Source organism: Muscardinus avellanarius, assembly GCF_963383645.1.
Source record: "Muscardinus avellanarius genome assembly, chromosome: 4".
NCBI lineage: Eukaryota > Metazoa > Chordata > Mammalia > Rodentia > Gliridae > Muscardinus > Muscardinus avellanarius.
The window spans coordinates 709,160-725,035 of NC_137789.1; the positions used below are offsets into that span (position 1 = coordinate 709,160).

At 57.4% G+C, this 15,876-nt stretch overlaps 3 protein-coding genes across 4 annotated transcripts; 1 reads left to right on the forward strand and 2 right to left on the reverse strand.

Moving 5' to 3' along the window:
* Positions 1 to 213: 213 nt before the first annotated feature.
* On the reverse strand, positions 214 to 1,620 carry MAF1 (MAF1 homolog, negative regulator of RNA polymerase III; the record flags this gene model as incomplete). Its single annotated transcript, XM_080694447.1, has 7 exons — positions 214 to 235; positions 359 to 478; positions 615 to 734; positions 816 to 937; positions 1,063 to 1,228; positions 1,300 to 1,428; positions 1,538 to 1,620. 7 exons carry the CDS (start codon positions 1,618 to 1,620, stop codon positions 214 to 216), a joined length of 762 nt encoding a protein of 253 aa, XP_080550573.1.
* Positions 1,621 to 3,344: 1,724 nt separating this feature from the next.
* SHARPIN (SHANK associated RH domain interactor) lies at positions 3,345 to 7,876 on the forward strand (the record flags this gene model as incomplete). 2 transcript variants are annotated; one of them, XM_080694924.1, is made up of 8 exons in its annotated part: positions 3,345 to 3,539; positions 3,805 to 4,010; positions 6,206 to 6,327; positions 6,728 to 6,869; positions 6,948 to 7,047; positions 7,234 to 7,409; positions 7,473 to 7,584; positions 7,760 to 7,876. In XM_080694924.1, 8 exons carry the CDS (start codon positions 3,345 to 3,347, stop codon positions 7,874 to 7,876), a joined length of 1,170 nt encoding a protein of 389 aa, XP_080551050.1. The 2 variants fall into 2 exon arrangements, with proteins under 2 accessions (XP_080551050.1, XP_080551051.1); XM_080694925.1 differs by having other exon boundaries at positions 3,805 to 3,983; positions 6,203 to 6,327; positions 7,234 to 7,398; positions 7,480 to 7,584.
* A 2,085-nt stretch (positions 7,877 to 9,961) lies between these two features.
* On the reverse strand, positions 9,962 to 12,136 carry CYC1 (cytochrome c1; the record flags this gene model as incomplete). Its single annotated transcript, XM_080694568.1, has 7 exons — positions 11,981 to 12,136; positions 11,219 to 11,415; positions 11,012 to 11,138; positions 10,769 to 10,926; positions 10,520 to 10,680; positions 10,157 to 10,257; positions 9,962 to 10,066 (listed from the first exon to the last, which is right to left on the reverse strand). The coding sequence occupies exons 1-7, from the start codon at positions 12,110 to 12,112 to the stop codon at positions 9,962 to 9,964; spliced, it is 981 nt and encodes a 326-aa protein (XP_080550694.1). The 5' UTR covers positions 12,113 to 12,136.
* Positions 12,137 to 15,876: the final 3,740 nt, after the last annotated feature.

The window sequence follows — 15,876 nt, forward strand, 5'->3', positions numbered from 1 at the left end:
GTCCAACCACAGCACGGGCAGTAGGAGCCTATGGGGGCGAGTGGACATCCACAGGCTGGAGCCAAAGGGCTAGGCAGGTGTGGCCTTGGGCAGCGCCAGGACGCTGGCAATGCCAGGGTACCGCCAGCAGCGAGGAAGGCCTTGGGGCCTCTCGGTGGGCAGGTCCGGGCATTGGCTGAAGCTGGATGAAGCTGGGGCCTCTGCTCCTCCCCATCACATACAGATCACTGGGACCCTGGGCAGAGGTTGATACACACAAGCCTCAACGGGGTCCTGCCCAGGAGACCAGGCCAAAGGGGCCCTGACCTGTCCGCCCTCTGCCAGCTCCAGGGCCAGGGCTACCGCCGCCGCCACACACCTGTCCTCCATGGCGCTGGTCTCCTCTGCCCTGCCCTCACTGCCTCCGCCTCCACTCTCTTCCTCCCCCAGTTCCATGTCCAGCTCGTTGCCCGCCTCTGAGGGTGTGTAAGTGGAACCACTGGGCGGGAAGTGGGAAAATCAGTCTCAAGACCATGTGCCCCAGGCCTGCCACTGGCCCCAGGGAGGATGGGTACAGCTGAGGAGGGGGTGTTGGTCCAAGAGGGTGATGAAGGGAGGGGACAGGTGGTACCAACCTGATGGAGCGGCAGCTAAAGAAGACAATCCTCTTGAGCCGTTTGTTGTAGAAGAAATAGTTGAAGGACCAGAGGCTGCCGTCCTCCCCAAAGGGGTCTGAGTCTAGGTCTGGGTTATAGCTGGGGGTGGGGTAAAGGTAGTGTGAGGTTCCTTTCTAGTGCCCACACATGGAGGATGCACCTGTGGGGATGCCAACCCACCTGTAGATGTCACATTCGGCCAGGCAGATCTCCTCATCTACTGCATTCCACAGTTGGGGCCTGAGGGCTTTGAAGTCCTCCCGCACAGCTGAGAACAGGCTGCAGTTAACTGCGTTCACCACCTAGGGCAGGTCACAGTTGGGGGTGACAAGGGTCCGGGACAGCCGGCGGGACTGGGCAGAGCCCGGGAACCACTGGAAGTAGGGGAAGGCTGTGGGAATGGCTGAGGGTCCCACCCAGTTCTCACCCAGCTGAGGCTGGGCTCCCGGCTGAACTCATGGCTGCGGGCTCTGCTAAAGTCGTAGTCTGGCCTGAAGGACTCGTTGAGTGTGGCGATCAAATAGAAGAGGGTTTTTCGACTGCACTTGTCACTGAGAGGGTCCTCATCTTCACCACCTTGGCTCTTATTCAGTCTGCACAGAGACAAACATCAGCCTTGCCTACCTTCCTCAAGTCCTGAAAGGGCAGTCTGGCCTCTGCTCACCTGCTGGGGCTGAGGCCTGAGGTCTGGGGTGGGGACAGTGCCTCCAGCACGTGGGGCTGGCCCTCCTGGCAGAACTGCTTGAACATGTGTTTGTCATCTCCTGCCATCTTACATGAGTAGCTCTCAATCCTACGAGAGACAGGCAGGTACATGGAGCACACTATCCCCTAGAAGGGTTCAACTCAGGGGCCAGGGCGGTGACCTCTGAGATACTGGCCCCCAGAGCCTCAAGCCTCACCTGCCAATGATGTGGGCGTCTCCAGTCTCCACAGTCAGCTGTGAGTTGATGGCCTCAAAACTCGAGTTCTCCAATAGCTTCATGTCCTTGGGGAGGGGGCTCTTTGCTCCAGAGAGGCTAGTGTTGCCTGAGGATGCAGAAGCCAGGTCCTGGTATCTGGACCCATGGAGCTCTGCCTTCAGTCCTCCTACCCCTTGAGCAGAGCTCTGTAAACAACTGGCTCTGGCCTTTACTCAGGCTTCATACAGCTTTTTCCTCCTGTACCTGCTCTCAAGTACTCAGCACTGGCTGAAAGATGATGAGATCCTGTTATCTGAGGGTGGCAAGTCCAGGCTCCAGCTCAGACACCCTTGCTACTGCACAGCTGTTCCGGGCCTGGCTGGAACCCATCCAGGATCTTGCTTAACCTGGGCTGCTGAACTTGTACATTCCCTATCCATAAAGAAAGTGCCCATCCACCACGGGGGACACTCTAAATCCTCCTGCGGTCCCCCTCAGGCCAGGCTGGGAAGAACCAAGACACCTGAAGTTCTTTCCCTTGTTCTACGGTCTGCATTCTGGAAAATGGCGGAAACCCACAGGCTCCTGTTCTACTCTGCAAGTACGCCTAGTCTTTTCCGACGCCCGGACACCTGCAGAGCCGAGGCCGAACCACAAGTCCCAGGAGGCAGCGCGGCGGGCAAGGGGCTCCCTCCCGGCAGGGACCGAACTACAGCACCCAGGAGGCAGTGCGTCCGCGCGAGGCCTGCTGGGGTCTGTGGTCTGGCGCCCCGAGAGCGGCGCGGGGCACCGGGCGGACACCCACCTGCCTGGGCCGGGCCAAATCGGGCCGGGCCTGCCGGGTAGCTTGGCGTCGATGCCGGGGCGAAGCTGGGGTGGGCTCCGTGCGGCGGCGTGAGTTCCTCAGGGGCAGGGAGCGACGCTGCGGCCTCCACTCGAGCCGCACAGTATCCGGGGGAAGAAGCTCCGCGGCGACGTCCCGTTACACCCGGCCCTGCCGGACCATCCGGGCTGCCACCGCGACATAGCCTCGCCCCCCTGCACAACGTCCGAACACGCGACCGACCTGCCGCCGACCGCCACAGACCGTCCAAGCGAGCCAGCCAGCGAGCCAGCGAGCGCGCCAGCGACCTCCGCCTCCCCGGGCCGGACAACAACAAGCGTCCGCCAAGCCCGGCCCCACGCCTCTGAATGGCCCGCTTCGGCCTGGGGATCGAAAGCGCGACCAGCCATTGGGGGCGTTTCCCGCCGCTCAGTCCTGCCTCCTACGGCTACTGGCCGGAGCTCCTGCCTGTCACTCTCTCGCGGGCCAAATCCGCCTCCGTTCCTGGCTCTCATTGGTCGGAATCCCGTTCGCCCCGCCTCAGGGCGAACTAGCCGGCCGGCGGAGGGAGCGCGCGGCGTGGGCGTGGCCGGGCTGCGGTTGGAGCGGCGGGGCCCGGCCGCCGACCCCCAGGAGGCCTAGTGGACAAGCCCCCGGCCACCGCCGAGGTCTGGGGGAAGTTTCCTGCTCAGCTGCGGCCTCCCCCCACCCGAACTTCTGATGCTCTCGAGTTGTGGCCGGGGCTCGAGCCCAGCTCACACAGGACGATATGCCGGTGCCCCGAGGACCTCAGACCGTGTCCATTCCAAGGCACAGCAGTCGGGTTAGGCTCGCCGGCGCGCGGCCCTCGGTCCCTCCGCAGCCTCGACACTGCCCTGCGCCCGGAACCCAGGCTCACGGCCTCGGTTTCTGGCCGGCGAAGTCGCTGGGCGGCCCGATCTCACGGAAGCGGGCTCGGAGGGCTGGGACCCAGACAGACCGGAGATGGCGCCGCCGGCAGGCGGGGCGGCGGAGGCGGACTCGGGCTCCGCCGCGGTGCTCCTGGCGGTGCACGCCGCGGTGCGGCCGCTGGGCTCCGGGCCCGACGCCGAGGCGCAGCTGCGGAGGCTGCAGCTGAGCGTGGACCCAGAGCGGCCTGGGCGCTTCCGGCTGGAGCTTCTGGGCACCGAGCCTGGGGCGGTGAGTGGAGGTGGGGGCCTGCGGCCAGAAGCCAGGCCCCTCCGCCAGCCCGCGGCGTGCCCTTGAGCAGTTACTTTTCTTTGCTTGGCTTCTGGTCCGTAAAATGGGGGTGTCGCTGGTTTCTGCTTTACAAGCTGTTAGGATTTGGTAAGCCGAAAGGGAGGCCATAAGATTGTGTAAATGTCCTAGAAACGATATATCGTTTTCCTTTTATCGTAATGCGGTTGGGGGTGGACCACTGAGCCTGGACTCTTCCCCTTCTCAGGTCAGTTTGGAGTGGCCCTTGGAGTCAGTCTCCTACACCATTCGTGGCCCCAGCCAACATGAGCTGCAGCCTCCACCAGGAGGGCCTGGAACCCTCAGTGTGCACTTCCTCAACCCTCAGGAAGCTCAGCGGTGGGCAGTCTTGGTGCGAGGTGCCACCGCAGAGGGACAGAATGGTCAGTGCCCTGGAATGAAAGCACATTTGGAGTAACCTTAGGCCCCCGGGACTGGGTGGGAGCAGGGATGGGGAGAGCTGAGTCTAGGAAGGCTCTTAGGAGGAAGAAAGTAGAAGTTGAGCTGGAGTCTGGAATAACATACAAGCACAGAAAGAGCAAGCCGGGCTGCAGGACCCTGGTGAGAAGACAGATCTGGCGTGGTGGCCCACACTTGTAATCCCAGTACTTGGGAAGCTGAGACAGAAGGATCACAGGTTCGAGGGCAGCCTCAGCAACTTAGTGAGACCCTCCATACTCAGACCTTGTTTCCAAATTAAAATAGGGCTGGGAGTTAGGCTCATAGGTAGAATACCCGTGGGAGGGAGGGAGGGAGGGAGGGAGGGAAGGAGAGAGAGAGAGAGAGAGAGAGAGAAGAAAAAAGAGAGCCAAGGCAGGGTATTCAGCAGAAGACTGACAGACTCAGATCTGTTACTTAGGACAGACTGAGACTTCTGCAGTTGTATAGGGAGTGCAAGTAAGAGAGAGGAGGAGGCTTCCAGAGATACTTTGGACATGGAATTAGAAGAGTTTCATGGCTGCATAAATGAAAGTGATGAAGACTGAGGAAAATGGAAGGGCCAGTAGTGCAGGTCTCCAAGACATCGCCTATTCAGAAGGGAATGAAATGAACGGGTTGTGGTGGTGCAGCCTGTAATCCCAAGCATTCAAGAGGCTGAGACTGGAGGATGACGGTTCTCAGACAGCTTCAGCTATGTAGTGAGACCCTCTGCAACTTAGTGAGAACCTGTTTCAAAATGAACAATAAAAAAATAGGGCAGGGGTTATAGCTTGGAGGTCAAATGCCCCTGGTACAGAGGAAGAGCAGCCAGAGGGGCACTAAGACAACCAGACAGTGTGGTATAAGAGACCAGGCAATTCAGCATTGAAAAAGGGAGAGTGAGCCAGGCGTGGTGGTGCATGCTTGTAATCCCAGCATTTGGGAGACTGAGACAGGAGGGAGGATCGTGGTTCGACAGCCTCAGCTACTTAGGCCCTTTGCAATTCAGTGAGACCCTGTTTCAAAATAAAGAGTAAAAAATAGGTCTGGAAAGCTGGGCGTGGTGGCGCACGCTTGTAATCCCAGCGCTTGGGAGGCTGAGACAGGAGGATCGCACAGGTTCAAAGCCAGCCTCAGCTACCTAGTGAGACTCTGTTTCAAAATAAAGAATAAAAAATAGGGCTGGGGTGTAGCTCGGAGGTAGAATGCCCCTGGGTTTCATCTCCAGCCCCCCCCCCCAAAAAGGAAGGGAGATATAAAATCAACAAAGCCGGGAGTGGTGGCACATGCTTATGGTCCCAACATTTGGGAGGCCAAGTCAGGAGGATCAAGGTTCCCAAGGACAGCCTCAGCACACTTGTGGTCCCAGCATTTGGGAGGCCGAGTCAGGAGAATCAAGGTTTGAGGACAGCCTCAGCTACTTAGTGAAACCCTGTTTCAAAATAAAGAATAAAAAGATAGTGCTGGGGGATGTCTATTGGAGGGTTCCATCCCCAGCTCTGCAAACAACAACAACAAATAAACAAATAAACAAATAAATCCCTTAGAGGGTGGAGGGAATAAGTGCTGGGGCGGGGGTGGGGGACTACATAAGATAGGGTGACATAAATACATTAACATAAAAGGCTTCCCGGAGAGGGTGATACTTGAGTGAAATTCCAAGACTGTCTTGAGCCACGTGGCCCATGAACTAAAGCGCTTGAGGGGAACGTGTACTGCAATGCTCAAGGCTAGGCATAGTGCTGGGTGCTTGAGGGCTCTGCTCATTTTAGTGGGGAGGCGGTTTAGGATTCTATGGGCCTGAGGCCATCACAGCAGCTGGACCTGTGAGGTGCAGACCCTCACTGCAGGGGGCCGGCCAGCCTCAGTGGAAGGGGAAACCACAACATGCCCAGCCCTGTAAGGCTGCCCAGGGCAGGCAACCCTCTGTGGTTCCCCATGTGAAGGAGAGGGAACAGAAGAGTTCAGGACTCTGGGTCCCGAGAACGAGCCTAGTGCAGCTGTGGCACCTACATGAGGGATTTGTTTGTAAGGGCCAAGGCAGTGAGGGGAAGGCTATCCTCAAGTATGGCAGGAGGCCAGGCCGGAATGGGCTGAGGTGAGAAGGCAGAGGTCCTAGAAACCTGAGGGCACAGAGGCCTGGCTCAAGGCTACCAGCGACTCCACATCTTTCTCCTAGGCTGCAGTAGCCCAGCCCTGGGCTCAGAAACACGACCTGTTTCCCCACCCAGCCCCCCTCTGGCCCCCACACTCAGAGTGCCTCAACCTGAAGCAGATCTTCCCCAGAGCCTTGGAGACTTGAAGAAGAAAGGTAAGGACTGTGGGCACTGTGAGGTCTGACTGAGCCTGGCCAGAGGAGGCTGAGAACAGAGGGCCCCAGGAATGGTGGGAAAGCAAAGGAAATAATGCTCCTAATCACCCCCGGCCCCCAGCCACACAAATTTACCTGGTCTGGCTGGGTGTCAAGCCCAATTGGAGGAACATACAACTGTGTTCTCCCACCCCATAAAACACCCTCATCTGGAAGGAAGGGGCTCCTGATACTTGTAGACTCTCCTGGTCAGCTGCCTCCTCCTAGGTGATTTTCAGAATAAAATCTGTCCCTGTCAAGCTGTGCCCTCTTTGACCCCATATTCCCCAACATGGACAGGCAGCTGGAGGGGTCTGGGGAGTGGCTACTGTCTGGCTGTGACAGCTATCCTTCCCTGTAGAAGAGCTGACTGGGCAGCTGGCTCGAGCCATTGCAGGCGGGGACAAGGAGGAGGCAGCCCAAGTGGCAGCGACCCTGGCCCAGTATCATGTGGCTCTCAGTGTCCAGCTCCAAGAGGCCTGCTTCCCGCCTGGTCCCATCAGGTGAGGCCCGTCTTCCTCGTCCTGTCCTTCCGCCCTCCCAGGTTCCCCACCCAGCCCCTGACCTACATTTCGGCCCAGACTGCAGGTCACAGTTGAAGATGCCACATCCGCCGCATCCTCTGCCCACGTCTCACTACAGGTCCATCCCCATTGCACAGTTGCAGCCCTCCGGGACCAGGTAAACATGGAGGGCCCTGGGACTTCTGCAACTGTGTGGGGTAATGCAGTTAGGTCTGGAGAGGAAGCTGCATCCAGAGTGTCCTAGGAGATGGAATCAGCTGAGTTTCATGGCTGTTTAGATGGGGCGGGGGGGGGGGGGAGTATGATCCTGGGTGACTGCTCTGCCATGATGCTCTGGCCCCAGGTGTTCTCGGAGTTTGGTTTCCCACCAGCTGTGCAGTGCTGGGTCATTGGGCGGTGCCTGTGTGTGCCTGAGCGCAGCCTTGCTTCCTATGGGGTCCAGCAGGATGGGGACCCTGCTTTTCTCTACCTGCTCTCAGCCCCGCAAGAAGCCTCAGGTCAGTCCTTGGTGGGGGTGAGGTGAGGGAGGTGGGGTGTGGCCTGAGATTGCCCCGAACCTCCCTCCTCTGCCACAGGATGTAGCCCTCAGCGCTCACAGAAAACGGATGGGGAATTAAGATGCTTGCTTCCCCAGTCACTGGGGCTGCCCTGTGCACCCCAGCCAACCAGTGCAAGCCTCCCTAGCCCCCTTCAGGTAGGCAAGGGACCAGTGGGCATGGGTGGGTGAGTCCAGGTGGCTGTGGGTACTGGAGGAAATGAGTCTTAGTCCCCAAAGTCCCCTGTAAGCCGGCACACCTGTCACGTATCGGGTTGAAAGTGCATGTTGAGAAACTTCTTCCCATGACGAGGGCTGTCTCCCACCTCCTCAGCCTGGCTGGCCCTGTCCTTCCTGCACCTTCATCAATGCCCCAAACCGACCTGGTTGTGAGATGTGTGGCACCCAGAGGCCCTGCAGTTGGGAACCCTTCCCTACAGCCTCCACCTAGAAGCCACCAAAGGTATAAGAGGTGGGTAGAGATGGGGGCTAGCACAGTCCAGAACAATCAGGAATGATGTCTTCTATCCTAGGTTATAGAGAACATGGCCCTTTCTCTCAAAGGCCCAAGTCCCCAGACCACCATCTGAACTTCCCAGGAGACCTTGCTGGCTGCTCACTGGAACAGACACCAGGGTTTGTGCCACCAATCATTAAAGACACATGAGAGCGAGCCCAGTGTCCCATTCTCTGTCTCCGTGCAGCACTGCAACAGAGCATTGGGAGCTGTAAGAGGAAAGGCCTGGCCCTCATCAGGTCAGGCTCCTCCAGCGAGGCCCAGGCGGCGATTAACGGTGAACTTGAGCTGGGCATGCTGGTGCAGGCCTGTTATTCCAGTACTTGGGAGGCTGATAGGAAGGCAGCTTTGAGGCTAGCCTCAGCAACTCTGACCCCGTTTCAAAACAAAAAGCAAAATAAGCCTGGGAGAGCTTAGTTGCACAAAAAAAGGGGGTGGCTGGGGTATAGCTTGAAGGTAGAATGCAATCCCCAGTAAAACATACACACACACAGCTTGGACCCTAAGTCACAGAAATGTGATACCTGCACCTCTCCCCAGGTCCCCTGACCTTCAGGGGCTGCCATGGCTGTTGACCACTGGGAGGGAGCCACTGGGGATCTTGGCACTGTGTGATCCAGGCCAACTGTTGGCTTTGCCTTGTGATTCGGGGGATACTGGGAACTGAACTCAGAGGCATTCTACCTCTGAGCTACACCCCAACCCTTTTATTTTGAAACAGTCTCACTAGGTTGATGGGAGTCACTCCTTGCTGGGTCTGCCCTTGAATCTCCCATCTTCCTGTCTTGGCTTAAGTACTGGGATTATAAGCATGTATCACCAAGCCCAGCTTGGCTTTGCCTTCTGCTCTCCACCTGCCCCCACCCCAGGGGGCTACCAACAATGAAATGGGTGTTTCCAGCCAGGAGTGGTGGCACATGCTTGTAATCCCAGCATTTAGGAGGCTGAGACCGAAGGATCATAGTTCGTGGACAGCCTCAGCTACTTAGTGATGCTCTCCATAACTTAGTGAGACCCTTTTTAAAAATAAAGAATAAAAAAATATATATATAGGGCAGGGGGTATAGCTCGGAGGTAGAATTGTTCCCTGGGTTCTATCCCCAGACCCACAAAAGAAAGAAAGGGAAAAAAAAAAAAAATGTTTCCCTTCTCTTAGGAAGAAGGGAAGCTTTGGAGCTAATAATCAGAACCAGGGTGTTGTGCTTCCGTTAGGGTCGCACCCTCCTGGATCCTCTGGCCACAACACCCCCAGTGCCCTCTCAGGTGCCACACTGTGAGCCCAGCTACTGCCAGCTGTCTAGCCTGGACCTACCACCCAGCTTCCCTATGGACAGCTAGTTGCCATTCACGACAAATACCCTGATACCTCCACATATATCCCCAGTGATCTTCAGCTGTCCCACTGAAGCAAGGGCATGTCTCAGATCCTCTGATTCACCAACATGGCTGGGGGTGACTCTCTTCCTGATACCACTCTGGCCTCCATGATTCCAGGCCTTTCGCTAATGAGGTGCTGCCAAGGACTCCCTGCTGTTCTCAAGATGGAGGCTGAGCAGTTCCATACCCCAACACTTGGTGGGTTGCCTCAGCAGGTCCCTGGGCCGAGTAGTTCAAGCCCTTTTCACCTGAGGCAGGACACACTCACCCCACTGAGGGCTGCCACCTCTAACAGCTACGCTTCTCCCTTGGTCTCACACCCAGCACTGTCTGGATCCCAGGTACGAGGCAAGATGGGGTTGGACACAGCACTGTGAGGAAATGGGTCTTAGTCTCAAAGTCCCTGTAAGCCAGCACACCTGTCACACAACAGGTCGAATGTGCATGTTGAGAAACTTAATTTATTCCCATGATGAAGGCTGAAGAAAGATCTGGAGCCAGGGCTTGGTCTCCTGCCCCCTCCCCTCATCCCAAATGGAGAGGGGCTGGGCCAAGTGGGCCAGCTGATGCCTGAACAGGCCTGAGATGGCTCCTGGGCTGGAGGGCTGTTCAGGCTAGATGGTTAGCAGATGCCGGACTGGGTCACTTGGGTGGCCGATATGCCAGCTTTCGACTCTTCAAGACTGACCACTTATGCCTCTTCATGGCGTAGATTAAGGGCAGCAGCAAGCCCATCATCATCAACATCTGGGGAAAAAGCAGGCTCAGAAGGGGGAGCAGGAAGGACCCTTTCCACCCTTCCCGTGCCCATGGTGGCACCCTTGCCCAACCCTTCACCTTGAGCCCCATTCGTTTGCGATGGTCATGCTCTGGCTCAGATGCCCAGCGTAGGAAGGTGCACACGTCCTTGGCTACTTGGGACATGGTGGCTGGGGTGCCTGGGCCAAGGAAAAGTAGTGAGGGTTAGGTTTGAACCCAACGTGTGGCAACTCTCAGTGTACCCTCCTCCATAGAAGCAAAGATTGGCTCTTACCCAAGGCTTCAAAGGGACAGGACCTGACGGGACAGTGAGAGCTGTCCCAAAGCCTTGTCTGCCTGTAGAGACCAGACCCCCGCCAAGAAGGGAGCAGGGCCTCTCTTGCCCAGGGACACAGGGGAAGCATGCCTTCGGGCTGGGTAGGCTCAGTGAAGGGCTCTCACCATCATCAAACTCCAAGACGTCAGTGTAGATGGGCGGGGCCATGCCAATGGCCTGGCCAGGAAAGTAGGGGTTGAAGTAGAGGCCTTCTCGCAGAGACACCCCAGTGGGTGGTTCACAGTAGCCCGTGAGTAAGGAGAAGACATAATCTTCACCACCATGCCTGGAACAGATCCATGACTCCTCAGTCCCTGGCACCCATCAGACCTCCTTTCCCCTCTCCAGCTCCACCCTGTGGGCAGCCCAGGTACCTAGCTCGCACAATGTAGCTGAGGTCAGGGGGTACGGCTCCATTGTTTGCAGCCCTGGCAGCCTCAGGGTTGGGGTATGGTTTGGGAAAGTAGTCAGACAGCTTCCCTGGCCTCATGAACATCTCTCCGTCCTCATTGGGGCCATCCTGGACCTCCACCTATCACCAAGAGCCTCATCACCACCTTGCAGTCCCACCAACGCAGTGCGAGCCCTGCATCCTCTGCACGTCCCAGGCTCCATACCTCCTCGGCTAGTGCCTTAGCTTCATCTTCTGTGTAGCACACACCCACCAGGTGGCGGTAAGCCACATAGTCCATGCTGTGGCAGGATGAACACACCTGCTTATATACCTGGAATCCCCTCCGGATACTAAAGAGAGAAAAAGGGTCAGAAACAAAGCAGCTTCCACTCTATCCAGACACTCCCCCGGCTAGCCACTAGCTGCGCACCTGGTGTGGTCCAAGGAGGAGAGGAGGCCACGGTGGGACCAGGGATAGCTGGGGGGGTGCAGCTCCAGGTCACTGGCACTCACGGCAGAATGCAGAGCCACGGCCAGTCCCGCACCCCCTGCCGCCAGCATGCCCAGCGCGGACAGCACCACCTTCCGACCGCGGGAAGGGCCAGACTTCGAAGACAGGGACACTGCCTGCAAGAGTCCCGCTCAGCGCCTGCCACGAGACCACCCGCCGAGCTGGGGATCCGACTCGGCGCCCACCGCCCGCTCACCCACCCAGGCTGGCCGCCGCCCGGCTCTGCCCGCGTCCCTGGCCGCCGCCGTCCCCGGGCCGCGGTGCGATTCTGACGAGCGGGTGAGACGTGCTCTGGGATCCCGAGCCGAGGGTCAGACCGGAGTGACCGAGGGTGCCGACACACCAAGGTCACCGGCAGCTGGCCGAGGTCCGGCCGGGCCGCTCGAGGACGCCGGCCAATAGGGGCAGCGGGCGACGGCGCGTTGGGGGCGCGCCTCGGAGGGAAGCCCCCAGCTCCGACCCACACCGCCCGGCCGTCGCCCCGCGCCGGGGCCGAGGAGCCCGGGCGCTCGCGCACGCCGGCCGGCTCCCGGGCCGCTCCGAGCGGGCGGCGTAGGCCCGGCCCCGGCGGGGACCCCGCGTGGCGGCCCGTGCCCCCGCAGCCGGGGCGCGCCCGAGCCTCCCCGCGGTGACCTTCACCGGCAGCGGGGCGCGCGGGCCTGGGGCCGGGCCCGAGCTCACCTGAGGCGTCCGCAGCGGGAGCTGCCCGGGACGCGCGCCGCCGAGCAGCCCTCGGGCACGCGCGCCCGGGAGCCCGGCGCCCCGTGGGCCCAGCACCGCCCCGCGAAGGGAAGCCGCCGCCGCCGCCGCCATGTCGGCCCTCTGCAGCGCGGCCGGCGCTCCCGTCAGCCCCTGCGGCGCCACGGGAGTTCAGACCGCGCGAGAGCCGCGGGGGCGTGGCCTCGGCGGGGCGGGGGCGTGGCCTCGGCGGGGCGGGGCCGGGCTGTCCGTCAGCGCCCGAGCGCCGCCCGCCGCCTCGCTCCGGGCCAGTGGGAGCCCGACGTCGAGCGAGACCGCGCGCCTCCCGGTCGCCATGACGAAGGCCGCCTTTCCCCCTGGGCCCGAGCCCGCGCGGGCCAGGTCCTCCGCGGCCGCGGTGCCGGCCGGCCGGCCTCCACAGGCCTGGCCCCTCGCCGGCTTCTCAGAAGCGGCGGAAGGAGGAGGCTCACCCACGGCCAGCGCTCCGCCTTCTGGCTGGTCTGGCCGGGAGTAGGCACAAGCACTAGGGCCAGGAAAGGAGCCACCGTCCCCCAGAAACTACTGTCTGCGAAGTGGGCAGGGGTTACCGAAAATTGCCGTCCCCGACGTAAAAGCAAGGGAAAAACTAGCCGAAGCTGTCAGAATCCAGCCAGGGGGCGCTCGCCTGTAATCCCAGCATTTGGGAGGCTGAGACCGGAGAATCGCGGTTCGAGGACACCCTCAGCTACTACCAGTGACGCCCTTTGCAACTCAGTGAGACCCTGTTTCAAAATAAAGGATAAAAGAGGGCTGGAGGTGTAGCACGGAGGTGGAATGCCCCTGGGTTCCATCCTCGGGACCACAAATGAATAAATAATAGCCGGGCGTGGCGGCGCACGCTTGTAACACCAATACTTGGGAGCCTGAGATAGGAGGATCGCGCAGGTTCGAAGCCAGCCCCAGCTACTTACACTCTCAGCAACTTAGTGAGACTCTGTTTCCAAATAAAATATAAAATAGGTCTAGGAGTGTAACCTGGAAGGTAGAAGGCCCCTGGATTCCATCCCCAGTACCACAAATAAAGGAAGAAAGAAGGAAAGAAAGGATAAAATAGGGATGGGGGTATAGTTCAGAGGTATAAAGCCCTTGGGTTCAATACCCAGTACTACACCGGGTTATATTCCCAGACCTATTTTATATATATAATTTGGAAACAGGGTCTCTTAAACCAGCAAGGTTGGTTTCGAACCTGCGCGAGCCTCCTGTCTCTGCCTCCCAAGCGCAGGGATTACAAGCGTGCACCCCATGTCAGCTAGGGATTGAATTTAGACGAGGTTCTACCTCTGAACCAGACCTCTAGCCCTATTTTTTTTTTTTTTTTTTTTTTGGTGGTACTGAGGATGGAATCCAGGGGAATTTACCTCTGAGGTACACACCTAGGTCTATTGTTTTATTCTTTATTTTGAAACAGGGTCTCACTGAGTTGCAAAGGGCCTAAGTCGTTGAGGCTGGCTGTATACCTGTGATCCTCCTGTCAGCCTCCCAAATGCTGGGATTACAAAGCAAGTGCCACCACACCCAGTCCTATTTTATTTCTTATTTTGAAACAAGATCTCAGTAAATTGCTAAGGGCCTCACTAAATTGTTGAAGCCGTCTTTGAATCTGCGATCCTGCTTCAGCCTGCCAAGTACTGGGATTATAGGCTTGTTCTACCACATCCAGGTACCATTATTATTATTACTATTTCATTTTGGTACCAAACCCAGGGCCTTTCTGCTTCTGAGCTATACCCAAAGCCCTATTTTATTATTTTGAAACCAGGTATCACTAGATTGCAGAGGGCCTTGTGTTGCTGAGGCTGGCCTCAAACCAGAAATCCTCCTGGCTCAGCCTTCCAAATATTGGGATTACAACTGTGGGCCACAACTCCCAGCTAGCATTATTTCTTTTCTTCTTCTTTTATTGTGATACTGGGCATTGAACTCAAGGACATTCTTATTTTTATTTTGGAATAGGGTCTCACTAGGTGATGGGAGTCTCACTAATTGCTGACACTGTCCTTGAATCTGGGATCCTTCTGTCTCAGATTCCCAATCCCATTGTCGTGTGTGTGTGTGTGTGTGTGTGTGTGTGTTTTACTGGAGATTGAACCCAGGGACAATCTACCTCTGAGCTACATCCCCAGCCCTATTTTTTTATTATTATTTTGGAACATGGTCTCACTAAGTTGCAAAGGGCCTAAGTAGCTGAGGCTGTCTTTGAATCCCATTCTCCTGTCTCAGCCTCCCAAATGCTGGGATTATAAGGGTGCACCACCACGCCTGGCTCCTGCCCCAATTTTTATTAATTTTTTGTGTTATTTGGGATTGAACCTAGGGGCATTCTACCCCCAAGCTACAACCCGAGCCTTATTTACTTATTTATTTTTTGTGGCACTGGTGCTGGAACACAGGGGCATTCTACCTCGGAGCTATACCCCAGCTCTATTTTTTATTCCTTTTATTTATTTATTGAATTATTTATTTTTGCAGGTCTGGGGATGGACACCAGGGGCATTTGACCTCTGAGCTACACCCCCTGCCCTATTTTTTATTCTTTATTTTGAAACAGGGTCTGAGTTGCAAAGGGCCTCACTAAGTAGCTGAGGCTGTCCGCGAACCACGATCCTCTGGTCTCAGCCTCCTCAAATGTTGGGATTACAAGTGTGCACCACCACGCCTGGCGTCATTTGTTTGTTTTATGGTACTGAGGATGGAATCCAGGGACATTCTACCTTCAAGCTACATCCCCAGCCCTATTTTAATTTTTTTTGCTCTGTGTGTGGTACTGGGGTGGAACCCAGAGACTTTCTATCTCAGGGCTGTACTCCCGGACCTATTTTATATTTTATTTGGAAACAGGGTCTCACTAAGTTGCTGAGAGCCTACGTAGCTGAGCCTGGCTTCAAATCTGTTCCTGTCTCAGCCTCCCAAGCGCTGGGATTGCAAGCGTGTACCACCATGCCTGGCTTTTTTATTCTTTATTTTGAAGCAGGGTCTTGGTAAATTGTGGAGGGTCTCACTCAGTAGCTGAGGCTGGCTACAAACCTGCGATCCTCCTGCCTCAGCCTCCCAAGTACTGGGATTACAAGGATGGGCACCACGCCTGGCTGGGGTGGCTGGCTTCTCAAGGGCCTGAGTAGGTTACAGATGTCACTCAGAACACCAGGCAGTTTCCCGCAGGCGGGTGTCTGCCTGGCCACGGGAGGCTGCTGGGGGCAGCTCCAGCCCTCCACCTTGGAACCCTAGTGCAGTGCCCTCCCCACACCAGCCACCAGCAAGCCTTTTTCTTCACTTTCTTAAGTGCCCTACCCCGACTTTCTGCCTAGCCACCAGCTCCCTCGTGGCACTGTGCCAGCCTCTTGACCTACCCCTGGTCACATAACTTCAAATCCAGGCGTGCCCTTCCCATCCCCGGTTACCACAGACACCCCCAGGTTTGCCAGGGTCTGGAGAAGGAAATATCGTGGCAACTCACCTTCTCCACCCCAAGTGGTTTTCCAGTTTTCCAGGGACAGCTTGCTCCCTGCAAGACCTTCGCACCTCCCCCTCCCTCCTCTTCAGATCTGCCCAGGCCTCCTGAGGGCTAGCCGGCAGCAAAAGGCTTTCCACCCTCTGGGCCCTAGGTTCAATCCCCGGACCAACAAAATAAGCAAAAATTCAATTGTCATCTGGATGTGGTGTGCATGTCCACGCAGGAGGATCATAGGTTCAAAGCCAGCCTCAGCAACTTGGTGAGGCTCAGCGACTCAGCAAGACCGTTTCCAAATAAAAAATAAAATAGGCCTGGGACTATAGTTTAGAGGTAGAATGCCCCTGCGTTCTATCCCCAATAAAAATCGATTTCCACCCAAGATGTG